This window comes from Hemicordylus capensis, chromosome 4, assembly GCF_027244095.1.
Source record: "Hemicordylus capensis ecotype Gifberg chromosome 4, rHemCap1.1.pri, whole genome shotgun sequence".
In the NCBI taxonomy this organism is placed as follows: Eukaryota; Metazoa; Chordata; class Lepidosauria; order Squamata; family Cordylidae; genus Hemicordylus; species Hemicordylus capensis.
The window spans coordinates 284,481,229-284,503,866 of NC_069660.1; the positions used below are offsets into that span (position 1 = coordinate 284,481,229).

The following is a 22,638-nucleotide window of genomic DNA, read 5'->3' on the forward strand; positions in this document are numbered from 1 at the left end:
TCTGTGTGTCCCTTCTGAGTTTACAGTCTGATACAAACCAAATTCACAGCACTTGTTAGGTGGAATCCTAGGAGGCCCCAATGGCAGGGTTTTTTTGTTTGTTTTGGTTTTGCTTATCCATCATCTTGTTTCAAGATGGTGGCCACTGAAGTTATAGGCAACACCTCTTTGTAACCCATGTGCTGATGTTCAGATGCAGAGCAAATTCATAGTGAATGGTAGGGAGTCTTAGGTAAGAGTCACTGAGGCGGTCCACACAAGCAGTGTGGAGACCTGGTTGGGGTTAGGTGGGGAGAGCGGGCTTGGCCATGGTGTCGCACGATTAAAAAAAAAATGGGGTTAGCAGAGCCCGCTAACAATGCTTGGGACAACAATGCTACGGACAACAGTGCTCCACTAACCGCATGCTCCGCTAACCTCGTTTTAGAGCAGGGATCCTCAGCGTTGGGCCCCCAGATGTTATTGGACTTCAGCTCCCATAATCCCCAACCAAAGGCCACTGGGGCTGGGGATTATGGGAGTTGAAGTCCAAGAACATCTGGGGGCCCAACATTGAGGATCCCTGTTTTAGAGGAGGGCGACATTGGTGGGCTAGCTGCCGTTTAACCACCAGACTTGCCCGTGAGCCCGGTGGTTCTCACGATGGGGGGAAACTGGGCTGAGCTCCCTTAGCCTGGTTCCCCCCACCCCCCATTGTGAGAATAGCCTCACTATGTGGAGAGAAGCAGAAAGTAGGTTGCTCCCTTAATTGCTTAGCAAAGGGGACAAGTCTTGCTTTCTACCACAAGACCAGCTCTGGAACACAGGAAGTTGCTTTGTATAGTCAGATCATTGCTCCATTTAGGTCAGTATTGTCTATACTGACTGTTAGTGGCTCTCCATGGTTTCAGGCAGGAGTCTCTTCCAGCCCTACCTGGAGATGCCAGGGAGTGAACCTGGGACGGTCTGCATGCAAGCAGATGCTCTATCACTGAGCTATACAGCCTCATCCCCTAAGCTTTAAGGGGAATATCTTGCAGCAGACAGCACTCACATGTAGTCACCCATCCAAATGCAAACTAGGGTGGACCTTGCTAAACAAAGGGGGCAATTCATGTTTGCTACCACAAGACTAGCTCTCTTCTCCAAGAAGCTATTTATAGAGGTTTGGTTTTGTTAAAATACCAAGCCAGTAACATCTCCAGGATTGCTTTCAATAGTCTCCTGGAAATGGGTGCTGATTCCTGGAGACTCCAGACCAGGGATTCTCAATGTTGGGTCTCCAGATGTTCTTGGACTTCAAGTCCCATAATTCCCCGCCCCAGTGGCCTTTGGTTGGGGTTTATGGGAGTTCAAGTCCAAGAACATCTGGGGGCCCAATGTAGAGAATCCCTGCTCCAGACTAATTTTGGTGGGTTGACAGAACCCTACCCCAGAAGTCTGCTAATGTCAGTAGGGATGTGCAGAACCGGTCCGACAGTACGGTCCAGGGGTACGTGGGTTTGTGATCAAACCGAAACACACACACCCCAGTTCCATCCATACCGGAACCGAACCGCTGGTCCGGTCCGGCAGGTCCGTGAACTTTTTTTTAAAAAGTAAATTAAAAGTAACTACCTGTAGCCCCTTCGGGGGGCTTGCTGTAGCCACGGGTGGGGAGGTCCGCCAGGGTTCCCTCTCCCGCCCCCCCCCGGCCTCCCTCATCACCACCACAGCTGGGTAAATGTAGTCTTTTTGGCCCTTTCAGGCCTCCATAAAGGCGAGTGGCAGACATTTTAGCCGCTGCAGCGCATGTGCAAATCTCCTCTGCAAGACCTGGCATGGCCTACGACCTCGCAGAGGGCATTTGCGCATGCACAAATTTAAAAAAAAGTTCACGGACTTGCCGGACCAGACCAGACCAGGGTGTGTGTTCGATGGGGGCCGGACTGAACTGGCCTGGTTCAGTTTGAGGCCGGTCTGGCCTTGAACCGAACTGGGCCAGGCGGTTCTGCGCACACCCCTAAATGTCAGGCAATTTGTCCACCATTACTGATCTTCTCATTAAGGAACTTGATGAGGTTCTATGGGAAATCCCTGGCATGGCCAGTGGCAGCCCGGGTTCAGCCTGCCATGGTGGCCTGGGTCCAGCCTGCCGCTACGGCCCACCTAGCCCCACCTCTTGCATCAAACATCAGCATCTGACATCAGATGCAGGGAGCAAAGGTTAGCCATGCCCCCTGCATCTGACACCAGATGCAGGGGGAGTAGTTTAGCTCGCAAACAGGGTTGTGCAGCCCCATTTGGAAGAAAAAAATGCCAGTGCCATATTCTCAGCATGGCTGGAGCGGCTCTCCCTGCCTTTTAAAATTGCTGGCCAAATTTTCTCACAAACGGGACCACATGGCCTGTTTGTAAGCTCAACTATCCCCCCGCCATGTCTGGTGTCAGATGCAGGGGGCGTGGCTGGGGCGTGAGGCATGGCCCCTGAAGGGCGCGGCCCAGGTTCTTTGAATCCATTTGCGCATTAGTGACTCTGCCTCGGGAACTCCAGGGTTCCATGGGGCACATCAGAAATCATTCACATAGATGAATGGCCAAATGGACCACAAAATAGGCAATTAGTACACGTGCAGATGAAAATTTCTGAGCATCTGAAACCTCTGACTGCCATATAAAAACCAAGTAAGCATATAAAGCATAAACTCTTTCAAACAATAGCAGCTAGGCTTTTGTTCTGTGTATGTTTTATATGTCGAACTCTTCACTTGCTGCAGTTCTAAGAAATACTTGTGAAGAATTCTAAAATAACGGGACCCAAGAGAATAATACTGGCTCTTATAGAAGTACATATTTTAAATCCAAAGGAATGATGTTGACCCTTCCAGGATATGAATAACACTATCAACAGCATTTTGAAGGGACAACAACCAACCTAATCAGCTCTGTTTATTCAACACAGTGGTGTTCTGCCAGACACGATACATGGATTTCAATGAGGAGAACATAAATTTGTACATCACTCAAAGTGCTCAGTGATGTACTTTTAGTGAAGTACAGATTACTGATGGGGCCATCGCTCAGTGGTAGAGCCTTTGCTTTGTATGCAGAAGTTCCCAGGTTCAATCCCCAGCATCTCCAAGAGAGCATCTCCTGCCTGAAACCTTAGAGAGCTGCTGCTGTCAGTGTAGAGTACAATACTGAGGTAGATGGGCAATGATCGGACTTGATATAACGCAGTCTCCTATGTTAAAGTGCCATATAGCCAACAACAACAACAACACAAACCAGATTTGATTTATTATTATTAATTGTATGTTCTATTCAATTGTTTTCTGTTTGTGAGCTGCCCAGAGAACCACTGTTCTGGAGCAGCCAATAAGTAAAGTTTTTATTATTGTTATTGTTATTCCACAGTTGACTTCATTTATTGTTATGTTTTATTTTTATCCTTCCTCCAAGGAGTGCAGGGCAAAATAAATAAATCTCCCCTTTCTCTTGTCCTCACAACAACCTTGTGAGGTAAGAAAAATATTAGGTAGCTATGTTGGTCCGTTGGGGGAGGGGTCTGAAAGCCCAAACTGGTAGTGTTCTGCAGTGGTTGGAAAATATTTCTCAGGCTGAGAGTGTGTGACTGACAAAGGGAACTCAGTGCACGGCTTTGTGGCTGGGCAGCATGGTTGTGACTTGCCTTGAGTGATGTGGGAGAGCAAGCCACTGGTGCACTAAGCCACTATGGAGTGTGCAGCAAATAGTGAGTGGAGCCTAGTCTTCAGTGAAATGTTGGAGGGCCATAAAAAAGGTAGCACAAAACAGGTAAGAGATTGAGTGTATAGGTGTTTATATGCCAATGCCATAAGCCTCTGAGCCAAGATGGGTGAGTTGGAGTGCTTGGTTGCTAAGGAAAACATAGATAATAGTGGGCATAACGGAAACATGGTGGAACAGTGAGAACTAGTGGGACACTCTTATCCCTGGATATAAACGCTATAGAAAGGTCAGAGAGGGGCAAATTGCAGGTGGAGTAGCACTGTGTGTTAAAGAAGGGATAGAATCAAACAAGCTAGAAAATCTAGGAAGATCAGAGCCCTCCACAGAAACTCTTTGGGTGTCAGTACAAGGCCTGAAAACCACCTTAAGTGGCACAGCAGGGAAATGCTTGACTAACAAGCAGAAGGTTGCTGGTTTGAATCCCCACTGCCATGTTTCCCAGACTATGGGAAACACCTATATCGGGCAGCAGTGATATAGGAAGATGCTGAAAGGCATCATCTCATACTGTATGGAAGGAAGCAATGGTAAACCCCTCCTGCCAAAGACAATCACAGGGCTCTGTGGTAGCCAGGAGTCGAAATTGACTTGACGGCACACTTTACCTTTACAAGGCCTGAAAGTAAATGTGCTACTAGGGAGGTGCTATTGCCCTCCTGATCAAAACACTGACAGTGACTGAGAGAAACAGAAGGAAATCAGGGAGGCATCAAAGAGAGACAGAGCTGAAATAATGGGTGGCATCAATTACACACATGTAGACTGGGTAAATTCACATACAGGTAATGTGAATTTACCGGAAGAGGCCAAATTTCTAGATACCTGGAATTACTGCCCTAGAACAGTTGGTCATGGAACCAACCACTGAGAAGGTGACCTTGGATTTAATCCTGAGTGGTGCCCAGGACCTGGTGCAAGATGTAAGTGTTGTGGAACCTTTAGAGAATAGTGACCTCATTGAAATCCATGTATTGTATGGCCTTGGTTCTTTTGCTTTGGTAATCTGAAATAATGTGCTTTGCCTGCACTTTATTACCTGTGTTTCCATTTTGTCTGCGTGCTGAGTCAGAATTGTACTCCCCATCTCCCAGGTTGGTTGGCTATGCCCCCAGAACATTCATTGGCATGTCCATATTTTCATCAGGGAAGTATTGGAAGGTTTGCAAACTGTAATATGAATGGATGTGTTGGAAACGGCCATGTTCTATGAATGAATGAGTTGATTGTATACTCTACTTTTATTATACATATATTTACATTTTTATTATGTAGTTTAATATATGGCATTTGTGATTTTATCTTGTGAGACACTTTGGGTTTGTCAAGTAAAAAAAAGTGGGGTGTAAATTATTAAAATAAATGAAGATATATTAAAAAATCCATGCACGTGCCAACATTAACAAAAGAAGCTCCTCTAGCAAACACAGTAATTAAGCCCTGCTAATCCGGTACTTTTAAAATGGTGGCTGCCTTATATTTAGCAGGAGACAGCAACTGTCCCTATCCAACCCCAGCATAGTATCTCTCCAGTGGCTGGTGCTGGTGTTTCCCTTGTTTTGTGTTTTAGATTTTGAGCCTTGTGGTCTGAGAACCGTTTCAGCATTCCTTTTTCTATGTAAACCAGGTCTAGAACATTGCTGTTGAAAAGTAGTAAACAGGAGGTCTTTGATTATTGTGGGGACTAGGTTCTCGGCTACCACCCAGAATGCCAAAAACCACAATAATTGAAACTTGAGGGCCTACTGAGTTCTTCAGTACTCAGTAACCCCATCATTCCCATAGGTGCAAGGTTTCAATTACTATGGTTTTGGCATTTGTTCCCCTGCGATAATGCACACCAGGTATATATAGCTCAACCACAAATAGCTGAAACTGAGAATGGAGAACAAGCGAAAAATGAGTCTCCAGTATAAATAGTCATCATCATCATTCAAACAGCCTATAGAGCAATATGTTTTATGTACTGTATAACCTTTTTTCCCTTCTGTACAGCCCACATACTGGGATACAAGAGTACAAACCTGATTTACCCAAGATTCCCACTGCCTGCATTTCAGTGGAAGATGCTGAACTGATGGCACGAATATCTTCCCGGGGCACCAAGATTGTTGTGACTCTGAAAATGGGAGCCAAAACCTATCCTGATGCAGATTCCTTTAACACGGTTGCTGAAATTGTTGGGAGCAAATATCCTGAGCAGGTGAATGAGATTTTGTTTGTTTCACACTTGGGGAACCAATTGAAAACATCATTGAGATTATCTGCCTCCCCCTGCCAAAGTCACTGCATTACACGGAGAAGTGATGTTAGCTTTTAAAGAAAGAAAACTATGTAGGGTGCTTCCTACAAAGTACTTTTCTCCCAGAGACCTGCTTCTCACAAACAGTAGCTGAGAAGGTAAATTTATATCTGGGCTGTATCACTTCAGAGACTGTGGGTGAAGAATCCCGAAAGCAAATGCTTCTCCATCTAAAAAAATGAAAATGCCTTGCACAAAGAAGGATTGAATTCAGGGAGAAGGGTTCTTAATATAGTCCCCAGCACAGCATCCCTCCAGTGGAATGGTATAGCCAAGACAAGCCTAGGGGCAATAATGGAGAAGGTGTGCACAACAATCAAGCCTCCTTCGGTGTCAGCACATGGGCCAAAGTCCATGTTGAGGGGCAATTCAGATGAACGTCCCCCTCACATGATTAAAGGGTGCCCTGAATATACCAGGATGTCCTTCAGTGACATCAGGGCAAGCGTACTCTCAGGGAGACCCCATCCTGCTCACATGTTGAAGCTGGTGCTCATACAAACTGGCCCTCTGTCAACAGGGTATTTTGCACATCACTATGGTTGATAGGAATAATTGTCAAGGAAAGTCAGAGAATGTTAATTGATCAGAGTTGTTTTGTGCCAGGGGCTGCCTACTTTGTGTCACCAGATAGTGATGGATTACAGCTACAAAGACCATTGTGACTGGGGATGATTGGACTTATCCAACATCTAGGACCCAAGGCTGGCAACTCCTGTTGTATGCTTTCACTTGGATGTACATAGCCACTAGTGTTTCTCCATATTCTTCTTTCAACTTTGGGTATCCATGAGAAGTTCCTGAACTTCAAGTTTGGACTTAGGGTTGCCAACAGTCCCAGATTAGCCGGGACATCTCGTATTTCTGGGGGAAAGTGGTCATCCCATCCAGGATGCTATTTTCCCCATATTTGGTGGCTCTGCTTTCTAGGCTCCGCACCTGCTTTCACCCAGCATCTTACACACCCAAGCCAAACCTGACCTAGATGACTACCAATCCTCCTGGAGTCTTGAAGAGTGAGGAGAGTTGGACCAATGCATTCCACTCCTCTCCTTGACTCCTTGGCCAATGTGAAAGATGCAGGGGGTGGAGATGGAACAGCCCTCCATCGCATTGACTGTGCCGTAAATCAGAGAAAGGTGATTTTGGCAGAGCACACGCGCAGTGCAATGTGAGCTCGCAGGCAGCCGTTTCCCCCATCACTCACGGGCAAGGCGGGGGCATGCTGGGGCAGTTTGGTAGCACCATCTTATGAGCAGACAAGGCTTTGAACAAGGTGGGACATCCTTTCCCTTAACTTTCTAGAGAGGCCATGTGGGGAGGGGAGTCTGCGGGCTGCTTGCTTTCTTACTCCAACTTTGTGCTCAGTTATTCAGGGGCAGGCAAAAGGACCAATCAAGACTGTCTGGTCTGTACTTTCAGCCCGGCATGTGTAATTCACCTCCCCCACCGGCCCCAAAATGCTGTGTTGCACTTGGTTTTTATGAATGGTCTCGCCCCTGAGATTGTCCCATCCAGAGTTGCCAGAACCTAAGGGGTATACTCGTGGGTCAAATAGGCCATAAGCCAGAATTTGGCTTTTTAAAAGCCAAATCTGGCCACCTAGGTCCCATCCCTAATTTGTGTCCCTTATTTGGGCAACAGAATGTTGGCAACCCTAAGTTTGGTCAACAAGCACTGAACTGGGATGCTACCATTAGTGCCTAGAATTTCTGATCAATGGCAGTTGATTACACCATTGTTTCTATTAACAACAGTCACAGTTTTCTTTCAAAAATATGCCTGAAGTATGAGATCTCCTTTTAAAAGAAAACCATGGTGACGTTTTAAAGAAGAAATTTAATCCAATAGCTTCATTGCTGCTTGCTAGCTGCATTGCGGCTTCTTAAATGCATTAACCTATTTGGGATCACAGCTAATACATTTTCCAAATGTATAGTGCATTTAATATCTAATGAAGGCATGACATGACATCATCTAATAAATGCTAGACCTCTGTAATAAATAAATACAGACCTCTGTATTCCCTTAGCACTCACCTGGCTCTCGGATCTGCTGAAGCTGGGTTTTTTTTAGGAGGCCCTGTTCGCTGTTCAAGAAGAATGGTTTAAGAGCTGTTAATAGATATGCCACCCACTCTTGATTTCTTACGAAAGATTTAGAAGGCCTGTTCTGCTCTTATTTTGCTTCTGATTTTCAAATTAGCTTACTTTTCTCATAAAAACAGCTGCTTTCTGGTCCTTAAAATCTGCAGTCTATGACACAAAGAGGTTTGTAGGAGTTTAATTTGGCATTGTCTCCAGTTGCATGGAGCTCTGTTGATGACAGAGGACTAGTGAACATATGAACCTGTTCTGTACTGAATCAGACCACTGGCCTGCCTAACTCAGTATTGTTGACACTGACCTGCAAGGTTTCAACTAATCTCCAGGGATTTAGATGGAGGTTCTTTCCAGCCATACCTGAAGGTGTCAGGGATTAAACCCGGGACTTACAAAGCATGCGCTCTACCACTAAGCTAAGGCTTCTCTACTGTTGAGGCAGTTCCCACAATCAGTGGGAGCCACCTGGGGAGGGTTAGCGGGGAAAGCGGGCTTAGCCCGCTCTCCCCACACACGAGCAGGCAGTCTGCTCCAGGCGGCCACAGGGGCCGTCCACACGACAGCCAGCTCCATCACGGACTCAGCGGAGGCTGGGAAGATCGGGGGCCGGGTGGCCCCTGGAAGCTCCAGCATGCCCTGCGTGAGCGCGCAGGGCATGCTGGAGAGACCCCCGAGCCAGGAGGCTGCTTTTCAGCCTCAGTTCGCTCCACAAACCTGGTTTAACCACCTGGGTAGTTCAGCGGGTTACCTGCGGAAGAACCACCGGGCTCACAGCCGAGCCCAGTGGTTCTCACGATGGGAGAAAATCGGGCTAGTCTCCACTAGCCCGATTGTATCCCATTGTGTGAATAGCCTCATCGTGTAATACAAGGCTAGCAAAGTTCTCAGAGCACGTGTAGAGTACACGTTCACTATTTAATAGAAAGCCTGCCTTTTCATAAGTGAAACCAGGGAGTGGTATTTCTGAAGGTGTGCCTTCCACGCATTCTTGGATGGGTCTCTATTTACAGATGAATCTCTGAATTAGTTAACCAGGCAATAATTACTAAACAGAAACAAACACTGAAGATGCTGCCCTCTCCTTTTCTTTTCTTTTTCCCCCAGCTATGCTATCAGAAACCTAGCCATGCAGCTCTTAATTAATCCCTACTAGATGATTTGAAATTCTGTTCCTTTGTGTTTAAAAAAAAGAGTGTATTTTGATAACATAGGCTATAAACCGTGGTATTTGTGCATCCCAGGGTGGCAATAGAATGCTACGATCCTCAGACACAACAAGTATGAGTCCAAAGATGAGCACATTAGTCTCCAACCGCAGCTAAGCAATCCACCTTGTACAAGACAAGAGGGAGCTGTATTGTAGTCTCACAGCCCAACAACGCATTTAGCCCATTCACGTGGCCATTTGAGGGTGGATAAGAGCCCGGGAAAAACATTACCCTGGGTGAAAAACATGGGCATTACGTCAGCTTGGTGCAACAAACACATAAGCACAGCTGCTGAAAGCTCCATTGTCGCTCTTGGCAATTGCAAGCCTGACTCTCCATGGAAAGCTCTCCAAGGGAGTGTATGCCTTCCCAGCATGCTTTGTGCTGCCAGCAGACTGGAAAAGCTTCATGGCACCAGTGGCTGCCTTTCATAGGAACATAGGAAGCTGCCATATACCGAGTCAGACCATTGGTCTATCTAGCTCAGGATTGTCTTCACAGACTGGCAGCGGCTTCTCCAAGGTTGCAGGCAGGAGTCTCTCTCAGCCCTATCTTGGAGATGCCAGGGAGAAAACTTGGAACTTTCTGCATGCAAGCGTGCAGGTGTTCTTCCCAGAGCAGCTCCATCCCCTAAGGGGAATATCTTACAGTGCTCACACGTAGACTCCCATTCAAATGCAACCAGGATGAACCCTGCCTAGCAAAGGGGACAATTCATGCTTGATACCACAAGACCAGCTCTCCTCCCATGAATAGCCATGAAAGGGAAGGAGGCAGATACAGCCCTGCCAAAGCTGCTCCTGCCTCAAGATCATAGAGGGTGCTCTGCAGTTTTGCTGTCGATGGTTTCCGTGCAAGGGAGGGTATGCAAGGTGCCATTCGACTGGGTAGAAGAGGTATGAGGTAATGAAAAAGGTTGTGATAGGAGGGTTCTTCTCTCCTCTACACTCAGTAATGAGCTGGGTAGCCTTGCCAGGAACCTGGAGGGAAATGCATGAGTTCTGACGAACATGCAACTGCTAAGGATAGAATTGTTAAATCTATGGAAGAACTGGCCTTGTTGAAAGAGGACCAGCATGGCTTCAGCAAGGGCAAATCTTGCCTCACCAACCTCTTGAAGTTCTCTGAGAGTGCCAATAGGCATGTGGATACAAGTGACGTTGTTGACGTAGTATACTTGGACTTTTGATAAAGCTCCGTCAAAGGCTCTTTAGTAAACCAAGATCCCTCCAGTGGCTGTTGCTGGTATCTGCCTTATGTATATTTTAAGACTGTGAGCCCTTTGGGGACAGATAAAAGGGAAAATGTCATCATGCCAGGCCACACAGAGGCCCATTGTGCAGGCACAGTGGCATCCAAAATGGCCACTGTGCCAGGGGAGAAGGCCCGAATGGGAACCCCCCAGAGGGGGTAATTTTAAACAAAAACTTTTTAAAAACGCTCATGAACCCCTTGAATGTGGCTGGGGGTGGGGGTTGGTTCGACCCTGAAATGTCAAACTGAACCGGTTTGATGTAAAATACATTAGACATCAAACCTGTTTGCACATCCCTAATGAGAAGCTCCAAAAGGATTTCTCCAAACCGGGTGAGTAGGCAACAAAAAAGGCAAATGGCTAACTTCACATATACACTGAGTGGGACAGCTGTTGGTGACTGACCAGGAGAGAGATCTTGGGATTGTGGTGAGTAGCTTGTTGAAAGTGTCAACTCGTGCAAATTCCATGCTAGGGATCATTAGGAAGGGGACTAAAAAAAAAAAAGCTAATATTGCAATGCCTTTATACAAATCTATGGTGCGGCCACATTTGGAGTACTCTGTGCAGTTCATCACAAGAAGGACATTATAGAACTGGAAAAGGTGCAGAAGAGGACAACCAAGATGATCAGGGGCCTGGAGTACCTTCCTTATGAGTCAAGGCTACAACATCTGGGGCTTTTTAGTTTAGAAAAAAAGATTATTAAAGGGAGACCTGATAGAAGTCTATAAAATATGCATGGTGTGGAGATTGTGTGTGTGTGTGTGTGGAGAGAGAGAGAGAGAGAGAGAGAGAGAGAGAGAGAGAGAGAGAGAGAGAGAGATATTTCTCCCTCTCACAGCACTAGAACCAGGGGTCATCCCATGAAACGGATTGCCAAAAGGAAGTACTTTTCCACACAGCGCATAATTAATCGGTGGAATTCTCTGCCACAGAATGTGGTGATGTCCATCAGCTTGGATAGCTTTAAAAGGGCTTAGAGAAATGCATGGAGAACAGGTCTATCAATGGCTACTAGTCAATGGCTATAGACTACCTCCAGGCTCAGAGGCAGGATGCCTCTAAATACCAGTTGCAGGGGAGCAGCAGCAGGAGAGAGGGCTTGCCCTCATCTACCTCTTGCTTGTGGGCTTCTCAGAGGCATCTGGTGGGTCATTGTGTGAAACAGGATGCTAGACTAGATAGGCTTGTTCTTATGGCTAGCCCACCTTCCACCCTGATTTTAATGGTAATGAGAACTAGCCTCTTATGTTAAACTTGCTTGCCCCTGCCTGTTGTTTTATTTAAATAAAGGTCAGGTCATATGTATGTTTGTTTGTTTGTGTGTGTGTGTGCGCATGCGCGCGTGTTCGTGTACATGTGCATGTATGCGTGGTTGGGGTGGTCAGGTTCTGGATCGCAATTCACAGGGAGCGGGTATCTAATCCTTTCCTGCAGTATGGGGGAGGACTTTAGCTCAGTGGAAATGCAATTGCTTTGCATGCAGAAGTTCAATCCCTGGCATCTTCAGGTAGGGCTGGGGAAGGAATGTAAAGGATCTTGGTGCTTAGGTGGACTTTGTCTAAAATGCAGAAGACCAGAGAGAGAGAGAGAGAGAGAGAGAGAGAGAGAGAGAGTATTTCAGGAGAATAACATGATACAGATGGTGTCAATGAAAGAGATTTGGTTTCTGGGACCACAGCCTAAGCTTCCTTAATGAATTACCCCAGATGGGCTGTAACCAGGGACTCGGACGTATGTGTTTGTGAGAAGCCTGATGAACTTGATCAAAAGAACTTTATATTAAAGCCTGTGGAGGTGTAGAGATAAATATTAACGGTAAATGCAAAGGTCAGTCCTAAAGTCAGAGACCTGGGTACTACAGAAGAAACTGGGGGAGTTGTGGAGTTTTCTGGTAAACCTCACAATAAAACAGTGGCAGGTACATTACAGCATAATATCCATATCTTCCAGTGTCTATATTCCAATGAGTATGGGAAATAAGCAAGGTGAATTTGAGCTCCGAGTACAGAAAGATAAATATGACTTGTACCTATAATTGAGACTTGATGTGATGACTCCCAAGACTAGAATGTAGCAACTGAAGAATACAAGCTGTTTTTAAAAAGACAAAACAGGAAGTGAAAGAGAGTAGCATACACCTGTACAGAAAAGTGCATACACCTGTACAGAAATCCAAGAGACTGAACTAGGGATGTGCACAAACCGGAGTTTGAGCACTTTTAGGGAAATTGGACCAGGAACTTTAAGAAAAAGGAGAGCAGGTCCCAATAATCCTACATGGTGTCAGTATGCAAATGGTGTCTGCGCATGTGCGGGTGCCATTTCAATGGTCAGCATGGTGTTGCTGACCACGCAAATGGCATCCATGTATGCGTGGATGCCATGTGCATGCTTGTGCCATGCCAGGGGTTAGTAGGATATGCGCTGCCCCAGCAGGAAGCTTCATGGGACAGCAGAGAACCTTTTTCTTTAAGTTCCCAGTCCAATTTCCCTAAAAGTGTTCGAACCACAGCTCGAACCAAAGCTTGTGCACATCCCTAGACTGAACATGGCCATTCAGTAGAGAGCACCCGTGTGTAAGTGGAAAAAGAAATTAAAAAGAACATTGTACTTGAATTCTGTTACACACTGTCATACCATAAGATGATGTGGATGATACTTTCCTGAAACAAATTAGAGATAATCTGGCTAATGAAGGAAATGTAGTGAAGCATAAGATTATGGAAGCTACTGTATGTATACTGAACTGTTACAGCCAACTATTAATGTAAAGGAGGAAATGAGAGAGACAATTAGGCGATTCTCACTATCACCCAAAAGCGGGCTAAGGGAGCCTAGCCCACTTTTGGACGGTCGTGTACTGCAACAAGAGCCGTGCAGCTCCTGGCAGCTAGCCGCCTGAAATACCCCTCCCCTTAGCCAAGGGTAATGGAGCAAGTGCTCCGTTAACCTTGTCCTTTTGCTTGTGTGTTGTCCTGGCACGCGGCGACACACGAGTAGACACCTTACCGGGAGGCTGCAAGCAGCCTCCTAGGCTCGGATGTCTCTCCAGGATGCCCCACATGCTCACACAGGGCATCCTGGAACTTCCGGGGGCCGCACAGCTCCCGATCCCCGCAGCCCCTGCCGGCTCCGTGTGGGCAGCTGATCTGGCCTCCCAGGGCTGCCTACCGATTGTCTACAGGGAGAGCGGGTTAAGCCTGCTCTCCAAACCCCCTTATGGCTCCTTTCCCTGATCGTGAGACTCACCTCACTGACATTTATTGGCATCACCATTATATAATCATATTCAAAATTAGAGATATTTCAAGAAAGCAAGGATTAGTAGTAATGAGGGATTTAAATTACCCTGATAGCCATTGGGAGACAAACTCCACAAGTCACTGTATCTCCAACAAATTTCTAAGTTGTCATGGTTAGCTGACAACTCCCTTTTTCAGAAGGTGGAGGAAGGAATGAAGGGATCAGTTATTCTTGACTTGATCCTAATCAATAGAGAAGAGTTGGCCAATGAGGTTGAAGTAATTCTGGAATTCTAGATCTTTTGAAAAGATAAAGGTGAGCATTGACAAACATATACCTTGCATGTCAGGAAAGCGATTTTAACAAGCTCAGAGAGGTACTAGGTAGAATTCCATGACTAGGTAAACAAAAAAGAAAAGGAACCCAAGATGAGTGGAAGTCCCTGAATAAGGAGTTTCTCAAGTTGCAGCCACAAATAACTCAAATGAAAAAGAAAAATGGGAGACATCTAAAAAAGCCAATGTGACTGCACAAAAGTTACGTTTTTGATATAATGCTCCCCCCCCCCATCCCTGCTGCATCTATTATTTTTGAACAAGTTATATTCTTCAGTTGTTACATTCCAGCTGTGGGAATAATCGCACCCACTCTCAGTTATACCCAGTCACACAAACAGCCAGTGTGCATGCACGGTGGCCTCCCAAATGGCCACTGCCAGCACGAAGAGGCCCAGAACGGGCCGGAAATGGCCCATCAACCACCCAAACCGGGCTGGATTGAGACCAGGGAGAGGCTGGTGGGGGGGGGGAATCACTGGAGAATCCCTTGTGGAAGTGCCCCCTGGAGGTGGTGGGTTCTTCTAAAATATATATATTTTGTTAGAACTCCTGGTCCAGCTCGAATCCGAGCTGAACCAAGGGGGTATGTTTGGGAGGTGCAAAACTGAACATGCCTGGTTCTGTTCGAGTCTGGTTTCACTCAAACTGAACCAGGCAGACAGGTTTTATGCACACCCCTACTTGCTGCTGATTGGTTTTCTGGCACTGACTTGCTATCCCGGGAGTTTGGGGAAAAGTTTAAAAATTTGTTTAAATCTCTTGCTAGCCCGTTTATTTTGTGGGTTGGGTGGGAGGTAGCACCCATCATGCCCTACCACCCAACCCACTTTGGTGTCCCTAGGAGCTACCCATGGGGGAAATGAGGTATTTCAAGTTTCTCCATTGTTCCCTATGGCCAAAACACTCGAAACGTTTCAAGGGTTTTTTTGTCAAAACAATCAGGTCGAGCTCTGTTTTGACAAAATATTTTGGCTGTCTGCGTTTTGTTTCTAGCTTGAAACAAAATGCAAAATCCATTTTGTGCACATCTCTACTAAGCACCCATTGCCACAGCAGGACAGTCGGATGCTTAGAGTCTGACAATTCAGATTTGAGACAGGCTGTACCTCTGCAAACTTCTCATTTAGAAGGCAAGAAATTGCATACATACAGCTACCCCAGGCAGCAGGAGGGATTGTTCCAGTCCCATTAGGCACCCCTGTACAAAGTTAACCTGAAGCCGGACAGTAAAGACACAAAGAAAGACGTGACAATGTGGAAGGAACATAGCATGACCAGGAATGAGGCGTGTCCTTCATGCCCAAAGCCAGCTTCTGAGTTCTAAAGGCTCTCAAGCTTGTGCCTACTTGGTACAAGACTGGGCTGGGAAATGCTATCTTCTGAGGCTCTCCCAGGAACAGGGTTCATGTCAGTCATTTAGAAATCCCTTCAGAGATAAATTACTTGCAAAAGTTTCCATCACTTAATCGGTTCTGGAAGGATGCATTCTTAGCAGTCTTCTTCCACTGCTGCGATGACATCATTCCCATTAGAAGTTTATATAACTAAAGTAGGAGCCATTCCATGAGATTAGCTCAGCAGAAAAGCCTCATCCCTATGACTGCCAACCTTTCTGCCACCACATGTATGTTTTGAGGCTGCTGAAAAACTGCAAGCACTGTAAACGCTCAAAAATAGGTAGTATAAGTGGAAAGAATTTATGTATGGTAGGATTCTGTTTCTAAATCAAAACCATGTCTCCCAAGCCTAAGCTTTATGGGATCTTAAGGTGATCATGGATCTTCTGTGTGAACAGGGACTCCCCCACTTTACACATGAATTGTAAACTGTCAGTGATGCTGAATTTAACCCAAAAGAATCATGACCTTAGTCCTGAGCAATAGCCAGAGTCTGACCCTGAAGAGGAGGACCTGTTGGGCCAGAGTAGCCAGCCCCTACCCCACATCCTGACATCAGGCTGGTGCCTGAACTTGTCAGCTGGGAGACCCCACAAGCAGAGGCCAGAGACCCTGAAACGGGCACATATTGAGCCTGAGCCCAAGCCACCCAATGAACTGGCCTCTTCCACACCCCATACCTCACACCCCCCATAACCCTGCCCAGAATGGACTTCCCCAGGGGTGCTTCTAGACAGGCCCCACCAGTGCTGCCTTTCCATGTGGAGTTGCAAACAGAATTGCATTTCTATTTCCACACTGGATACTTTGGGGCACTCTCATCGTGAGATATCCCATCCGCCGCTAGTGGCCACTCAATTGTGTAACATGGTGTGAATGACCCTCCTGTTCTTACCCATCCTGTTTCTAGTCTACCTCAAAACCACGCCTATCAAAACAGCACAAACAACTGTTCATATCTGCAGTCATTTCACAGTTCTACTGTTCTAGCATTGCACAGTTATTCAACTGTTCTAAGAAAACTGGGTTTTCTGTATTAGTTAATGTGATGATTTAAGCACAGAGAAAATACCTGTGAACTCCATATACAGAGTGCCTGAGTAAGATGCTGTAATCCCAAATTTGGTCATGTGTCTGGGGATAATGGGAGTTGTAGTCTAGCAACATCTGAAGAGACAATTTTGAGAATGCCTGCTCCAGATTCCTCATGGTTATTGTGTGTGGGCTGAACTGCCCTCCTCTTGTATCCTGGTTTTTTCTCACACCATTGCTATTTTCTGTTCTCCTAGTACTGAATTTGACCATGTGACCATGGTCTGGATTTGGTTTGCATTTGGCTTGTGTCAGGTCTCTGTGCATTGTCACATCTTGCCACAAGTTACTGTACAATTGAGCCAGGAGTCAGGCCAGGAGTCAGGTCTGAGAGGCAAGCCAGGAGTCACAGACAGGATTGTGCCACAACCAAAGAAACTTTGTTACTGAGGCAAAGCCCCTTTTCAGAGGAATCCTGTGACCAGCCTGGGTGAGTGAGGACAGTCTAGGGCCTGAGAATCTTCTATTCCTTGACAGGTTCAGACTGCACTTCTGGCAGCTTGCTACTGGGGACAGCTGCGAACGGCACCTAAGGCTGTTGGATCCTGGTGTATGTTTTTTTTATTAGACAAAAATCTGCATCTTAAGTTGCATGCATACTTACAAAGCAGAAAGAATAATTAACCATAAATTCACAAGTGCATAATAAATACTGGCCTCATGTGCATGTCATGTAAAACCAAAGGTTTAATGAACCCATGCTTGCCCACCCCCCACCCCCCACATTCAGACATCTTGTCCACATTCAGACATCACTACCAGGACCCAGACTTCAGTCAGGGAGACTGTAGAGAGCAGGCGAACTGGCTGCTGGGCTTCCTCCTTCACATGATCAGCTGCAGCAGCCAATCAGAATGGAGAGAGGGAGGAGCTTCCTTCCCTCAACTCCGGTCTTGGAGAACGCTGCCTCCAGTTCAGCATTTGGCTAGCTCTGCCAAACCTTAGGTAGGAGTAGCGAAACTCACAACCTTCCTAGGGTTCAAATTTGGGGAGGGAAACCTTGGGGGGTTTAGAGAGGGAAGCCTTGGGTCACTTTTTGAATGGGACAGAGGCTCCATGCATTTGGGCATACAAGAAATCCAACCTCCTCCCTATTTAACTCCAGTTTCCTGTTAACATGCAAGTGTGGCAACTGTTACTGTACATATGTAGGGCATCATCATACACATTATATTTGGATCCAGCCTAGGCAGTTCTGACAGTAGAGAGTGCTTAACCCAGTTTCCCAGTTAGGAACCACAAATTGTGCTTTAACAGACCATATTTTGGACCAGAAATGTGATATCTGAATTGTCCATCTTAACACGATTCCATTATTAGTTTTACAATTCCCACATCGTATAATGGATATTTTTTCTTTCCAGTCAAAGTGTTGCCTGAGCAGGATTCTTAAATTAAAACATCCTGGAAATGACCTGAATCGCAGTAGCACTAAGATGCTAGAACATGGAGTTCTTTTCCTGGTTAGTGATGGATTTAACAGACCCATTTGGACAAAGGAAGTGGGAGCTTATTTATTTATCCTCCTTTCCTTCCTTTTTCTCTTGGAAAAAAAATCCTCTCTTGGAATTAGTTTTTGGCCTAAGCTCCACAGAGTAGCTAAACATGGAAAATCTCCTAGATTTTTTGGAACCTGGTAGTCATGTATGGATAGGAACCAGTCATGAATGTATGTTAAAGAACATTGGAAATGTGCATTATATAGTGCAGGGTGAAGCTTTAATAAGATTTGGCATGAGCTCGACTTGAAGACAAATGTCTGTCTATTATTTCTTTGGTGTGTTTTCTCATATTCCTTAAGCCAAACTAACTCATGCATGTAACAGGCACAGGAGCAGAGAGGATATCTTCGAAACTGGCGTGAAAGCACCAAGTCTTTCCCCGTTTAAACCTTTGCATGGATTTTCCTGCCTTTGTCCACTAATAGTTTTTGGAATGCTGCTGAATATTGCTATATGGAGCCTGCTTCTTCTTACAGCCATTCTGTTGGTCCTGGAGAAAGTGGAGACATGTTCTCACTTGCAAAAAGGACCTTTTGCTTTCCATAGTTGCACGCTGGAAAAGCAGCAGCCTAAAGAGAGGCTTTTGATGGAAAGGGACTGAAAATAAAATTAGGTAGCATTGTCACCAAACTATTATTATATTTGTATTACTATACATTCTTATGGAAATAATGCAAAATACCATATTTTGTTTCTGTGTGTTATAATTAAAACAACAATTATGGCTCTTACGGGGGGAAAATACAGTGTAATTACCACAGTGAGAATAGCTACTTTTAGATATCATATTTTCCCTATGGGAAAGAAGCAATAAAGGACCTTGTGGTATTCCAAAAGTTTCTTCCCATTTATTTAGGATAGCTATTCAGATGTTTCTTTAATTTAGCAATAATATTGTGGTCATTTGGCAGTAAGAACGTTTCCACCCACACATGAGTTCCCAGATGATGCTTCAGAATGGACAGCACATTTTCCTGGGATTATAAAAGAAAAGGCTGGCAGCAATTCTACATTTGTTTCAGGTCAGTCCACTTCTTGTTCTACCTTAGAGCAGTGTTTCCCAACCCTGGGCTCCCAAATGTTGGACTACATCACCTCAACCAAAGACCGTTGTGGCTGGGGATGATGGGAGTTGTAGTCCAACATCTGGGGACCCAAACCTGGGAGCCCCTGTCTTAGGGGATCAAGTATGGTTGCCTGCCCTCAAAAGGTTCTGAGCTTTCAGGCTACAAGCCAGCACAGAGCTAAATATGATTAAACCCACTGGGAAGGATCCAGATGAAGCCCCATTGAAATGATCAGAACTTAAGTTAGTCATAACTAACTTGAATCATTTATTTCAATAGTGCTTAGCCATGATGTACTAAAACTGTAAACTGTCCAATGGAATCTGTCCACTGGTTTCAGTGGGCCTTATGTGCACTTACTTTGTGTTGGATTCTGATAACTGAACCCAAATATTTACTTTTCATGATGTGTGTACTCAAAATTCACATCCTGGAACTTGATTATTTCTTCACCCAAGGTTTGTTGCTAATTTAAGATTTAAAACATCACAGTATTAATAGTCTAGATTAGGGGTGTGCAGCATGGACCAAAAAACACAGTTTGGTTTGAATATGAATCTATTCAAACTGAACTGTGTTGCTCCAAACCGGTTCAGTCGAACCGGCCAGCCGGTCCGGTCCATTTGATTGAAGCAGAGGCAGCCATCACTTGTTAAGGGGAATCCGGTGAGGATTCCCCTTTACAAATACAGGGGATGGGGGGTCATTCAAAGCGTAAGGGTCGATTGGGCGGGTTGGGCTTGGTGGCGGCTTCATTCTAGCCTCCATACATGCATAGATGCCATTTGGATGGCATAAGCACATGCATAAAGGCCATTTGCATTTGCATACATGGAGGCAATTTGACCATGCAAATTGTATCTATGCATACGCAGACACCATGCAAATGGCCTCCGTGCATGCGCGGATGCAGCAACCAAGCTGCCACCAAGCCAGCGGGGAGCATGCTTGGGGCCTTACCAGGAGTGGGAGCAGTGGTAAGCGGTGATGCCAGCAGCTGCTCCACCTTGATAAGCACTTCCCCCCCTCTTGCTGCCCCCACCTGGCCACACCTTACTGTGCCGAACCGGTTCATCTGAACTAGGCCTGGTTCAGTTTGATCACAGAACAAACCACTCCCAGTTCAATCTGCAATTGAACCTCTGAACTGGCCCCGGTTCAAGGCAAAATGGTTCATCACAAACCATTCATGCACACCCCTATGTTCTAGAAAAAGTCCCAGAGGATGTAGACTAAAACTTGAAACAAGCAGCACTAGAACCAACTGAAACTACTGAGAGAAGAGGAGGGGGGAACATGAGCTGACATGTTTGTAAAACAAACTTTTTGACTGTTTTTAAAGATCTAAATTTCATACACTAGAAACTTATACTGCAAATGTCAGATCCATCTAAGTTGCGCCATTGTGACCTTCCAAGCCTTGCTGCTATGCAACCTGAGTTAATTTGAGGGTGACTGATTGATCTAAAAGGATATGTTTATCTACAGTGCTTATAGTTAATATTTATGGTGGAACCCTTTTCATAATCCTGTTATTTCAGAAGGGGTTTCCATCGGCCCAGTTCACAGTGGATTGCACAATACTTTAAAATAGTGCAGGATGTCCACCCATTTTTATTTTCCATCCAAAAACTGAGCTTTGGAGTGGGCTTGGGGAATATTTCCCAAGCAACCTTTTAATTAATAAGATTTGTTTCTTCCTCTCCCCGCCACCCTTGAACATTTTTGCTGACATTGTTTTCCTAAGTGCTGCTGCTTCAGGCTGTTAGTTAGGTCTTTGTCCTACATAGAGTAATACCAGCCAATCTGCAATTGCACAAAGAACCCGATGCTATTGCAGTAATAAGTTGATGACCAGATCTGGCTATGTACCAACATGACTTGCACAACCATGGACCATCAGTGGATCTAACCGCCACCACAAAAGATCAGCAGCACTTAATTAGAGGAGTAGCTGTTTAAATTGAACAATCATTGGGTAACATTTTGTGTTGGGGGAAAAGCTATTGGCCACCAAAACACAGAAATACAGTTTTCCCTGTAGATTCAGAGAATGGGAATTTTAGCAGCTAAATGGGTAACCTTTGAAGAAAGACCTTGCTTTACCCATAGCTTCCTTTGTGGGATTTGTATGATGAATAAGGAATGTATTTTTCCAGGAAGTCTTGTTAATGTAAAAATAGCTCAGGTCTGGAGAATGTGTAGAAACAAACCTTTCCTCTCACTTTAACAAGCTTGTAAAGTATCTTGTGGTGGGAATTATTGTCAGCTCATACGCCCTTTATCTACTGCTCTTAATTCATTCTGAGTTCATTGCAAGGGAAAACTTTAGAATTAAAACTTCAAGAAAACAAAGCATTATCATCTAAATGAGACTGTGCATGAGGTTTTGTAGATGGTATATAAGTACGTGTAGCCTGGTCTGTCAGCAATTGCAATATTTCAGTTCATTAGGAGTACACTTTGATTGATTGATTGATTAATTATAGGATACCAGACACACTATAGGTTGCACTACTGCTTTCTAACATTTATATTGCCACCACCGCCGTCTCCTCCTCCTCCTCCTCCTCCTCCTCCTCCTTCTTAAGTGGCCTTGTAAAGGTAAGGTAAGGTGTGTCATCAAGTTTGTGTCAACTACTGGTGACCACAGAGCCCTGTGGTTGTCTTTGGTAGAATAAAGGAGGGGTTTACCATTGCCGCCTCCTGCACACAGTATAAGATGATGCCCTTCAACATCTTCCTATATCGCTGCTGCCCAATATAGGGAAACATACCAGCAGGGATTTGAACCAGCAACCTCTGGCTTGCTAGTCCAGTCATTTCTATAATCACTCACTTCCCAGCAGCTGGGTCCTTTCCGCTGTAGTCTGAGCATTTACCATCCCTTTCTTGCTGCTCCAAGTTAGCTTCTGTTTCAAGGGCACAGTGCAATGTGGTTAAGAGGTATCCTGGACATTCAAAAGTAGTTTGGCTCACAATCTCCCTCCTTGCTGGTTCAAATTAAAGATGTTCCAAAAGATATATATGGTATATAGGAAGCTGCCTTGGTCCAGATCATTCATCCATCTAGCTCAGTACCATCTAAACCAGGGTTGTTCAACTTCAGCCCTCATGCAGATGTCGGCCTACAACTCATAATCCCTAGCTATTGGCCAATGTGGCTGGGGATTATGGGAGTTATGTTATCCAAAAACAGCTGGGGGGGCCCAAGTTGAGCAGGCCTGGTTTATACTGACTGCCAGTCAGTGATTGGCTGCAGTCTGCCAGGATTTCAGATAGATATTTCCCCGTGCTGCCTGAAGATGTTAGGGATTGAACCTGGGATCTTCTTTATGCAAAGCATATGCTCTTCCACTGAGCTACAGCCCTTCTGCCTCTTGTTGGTTTGATCTTTAGA

The 22,638-nt window shown here is 45.4% G+C and overlaps 1 protein-coding gene across 5 annotated transcripts in view; it reads left to right on the plus strand.

Annotated features, from left to right (window-relative positions):
* CPQ (carboxypeptidase Q) overlaps window positions 1–22,638 on the plus strand; it is a 294,849-nt gene that overhangs the window by 76,421 nt on the left and 195,790 nt on the right. For all 5 annotated transcript variants that reach the window (XM_053247904.1, XM_053247903.1, XM_053247906.1 and 2 more), the window contains one exon: window positions 5,722–5,929. In XM_053247904.1, coding sequence (XP_053103879.1) covers window positions 5,722–5,929 — 208 coding nt within the window. The remainder of the gene's footprint in view (window positions 1–5,721; window positions 5,930–22,638) is intronic.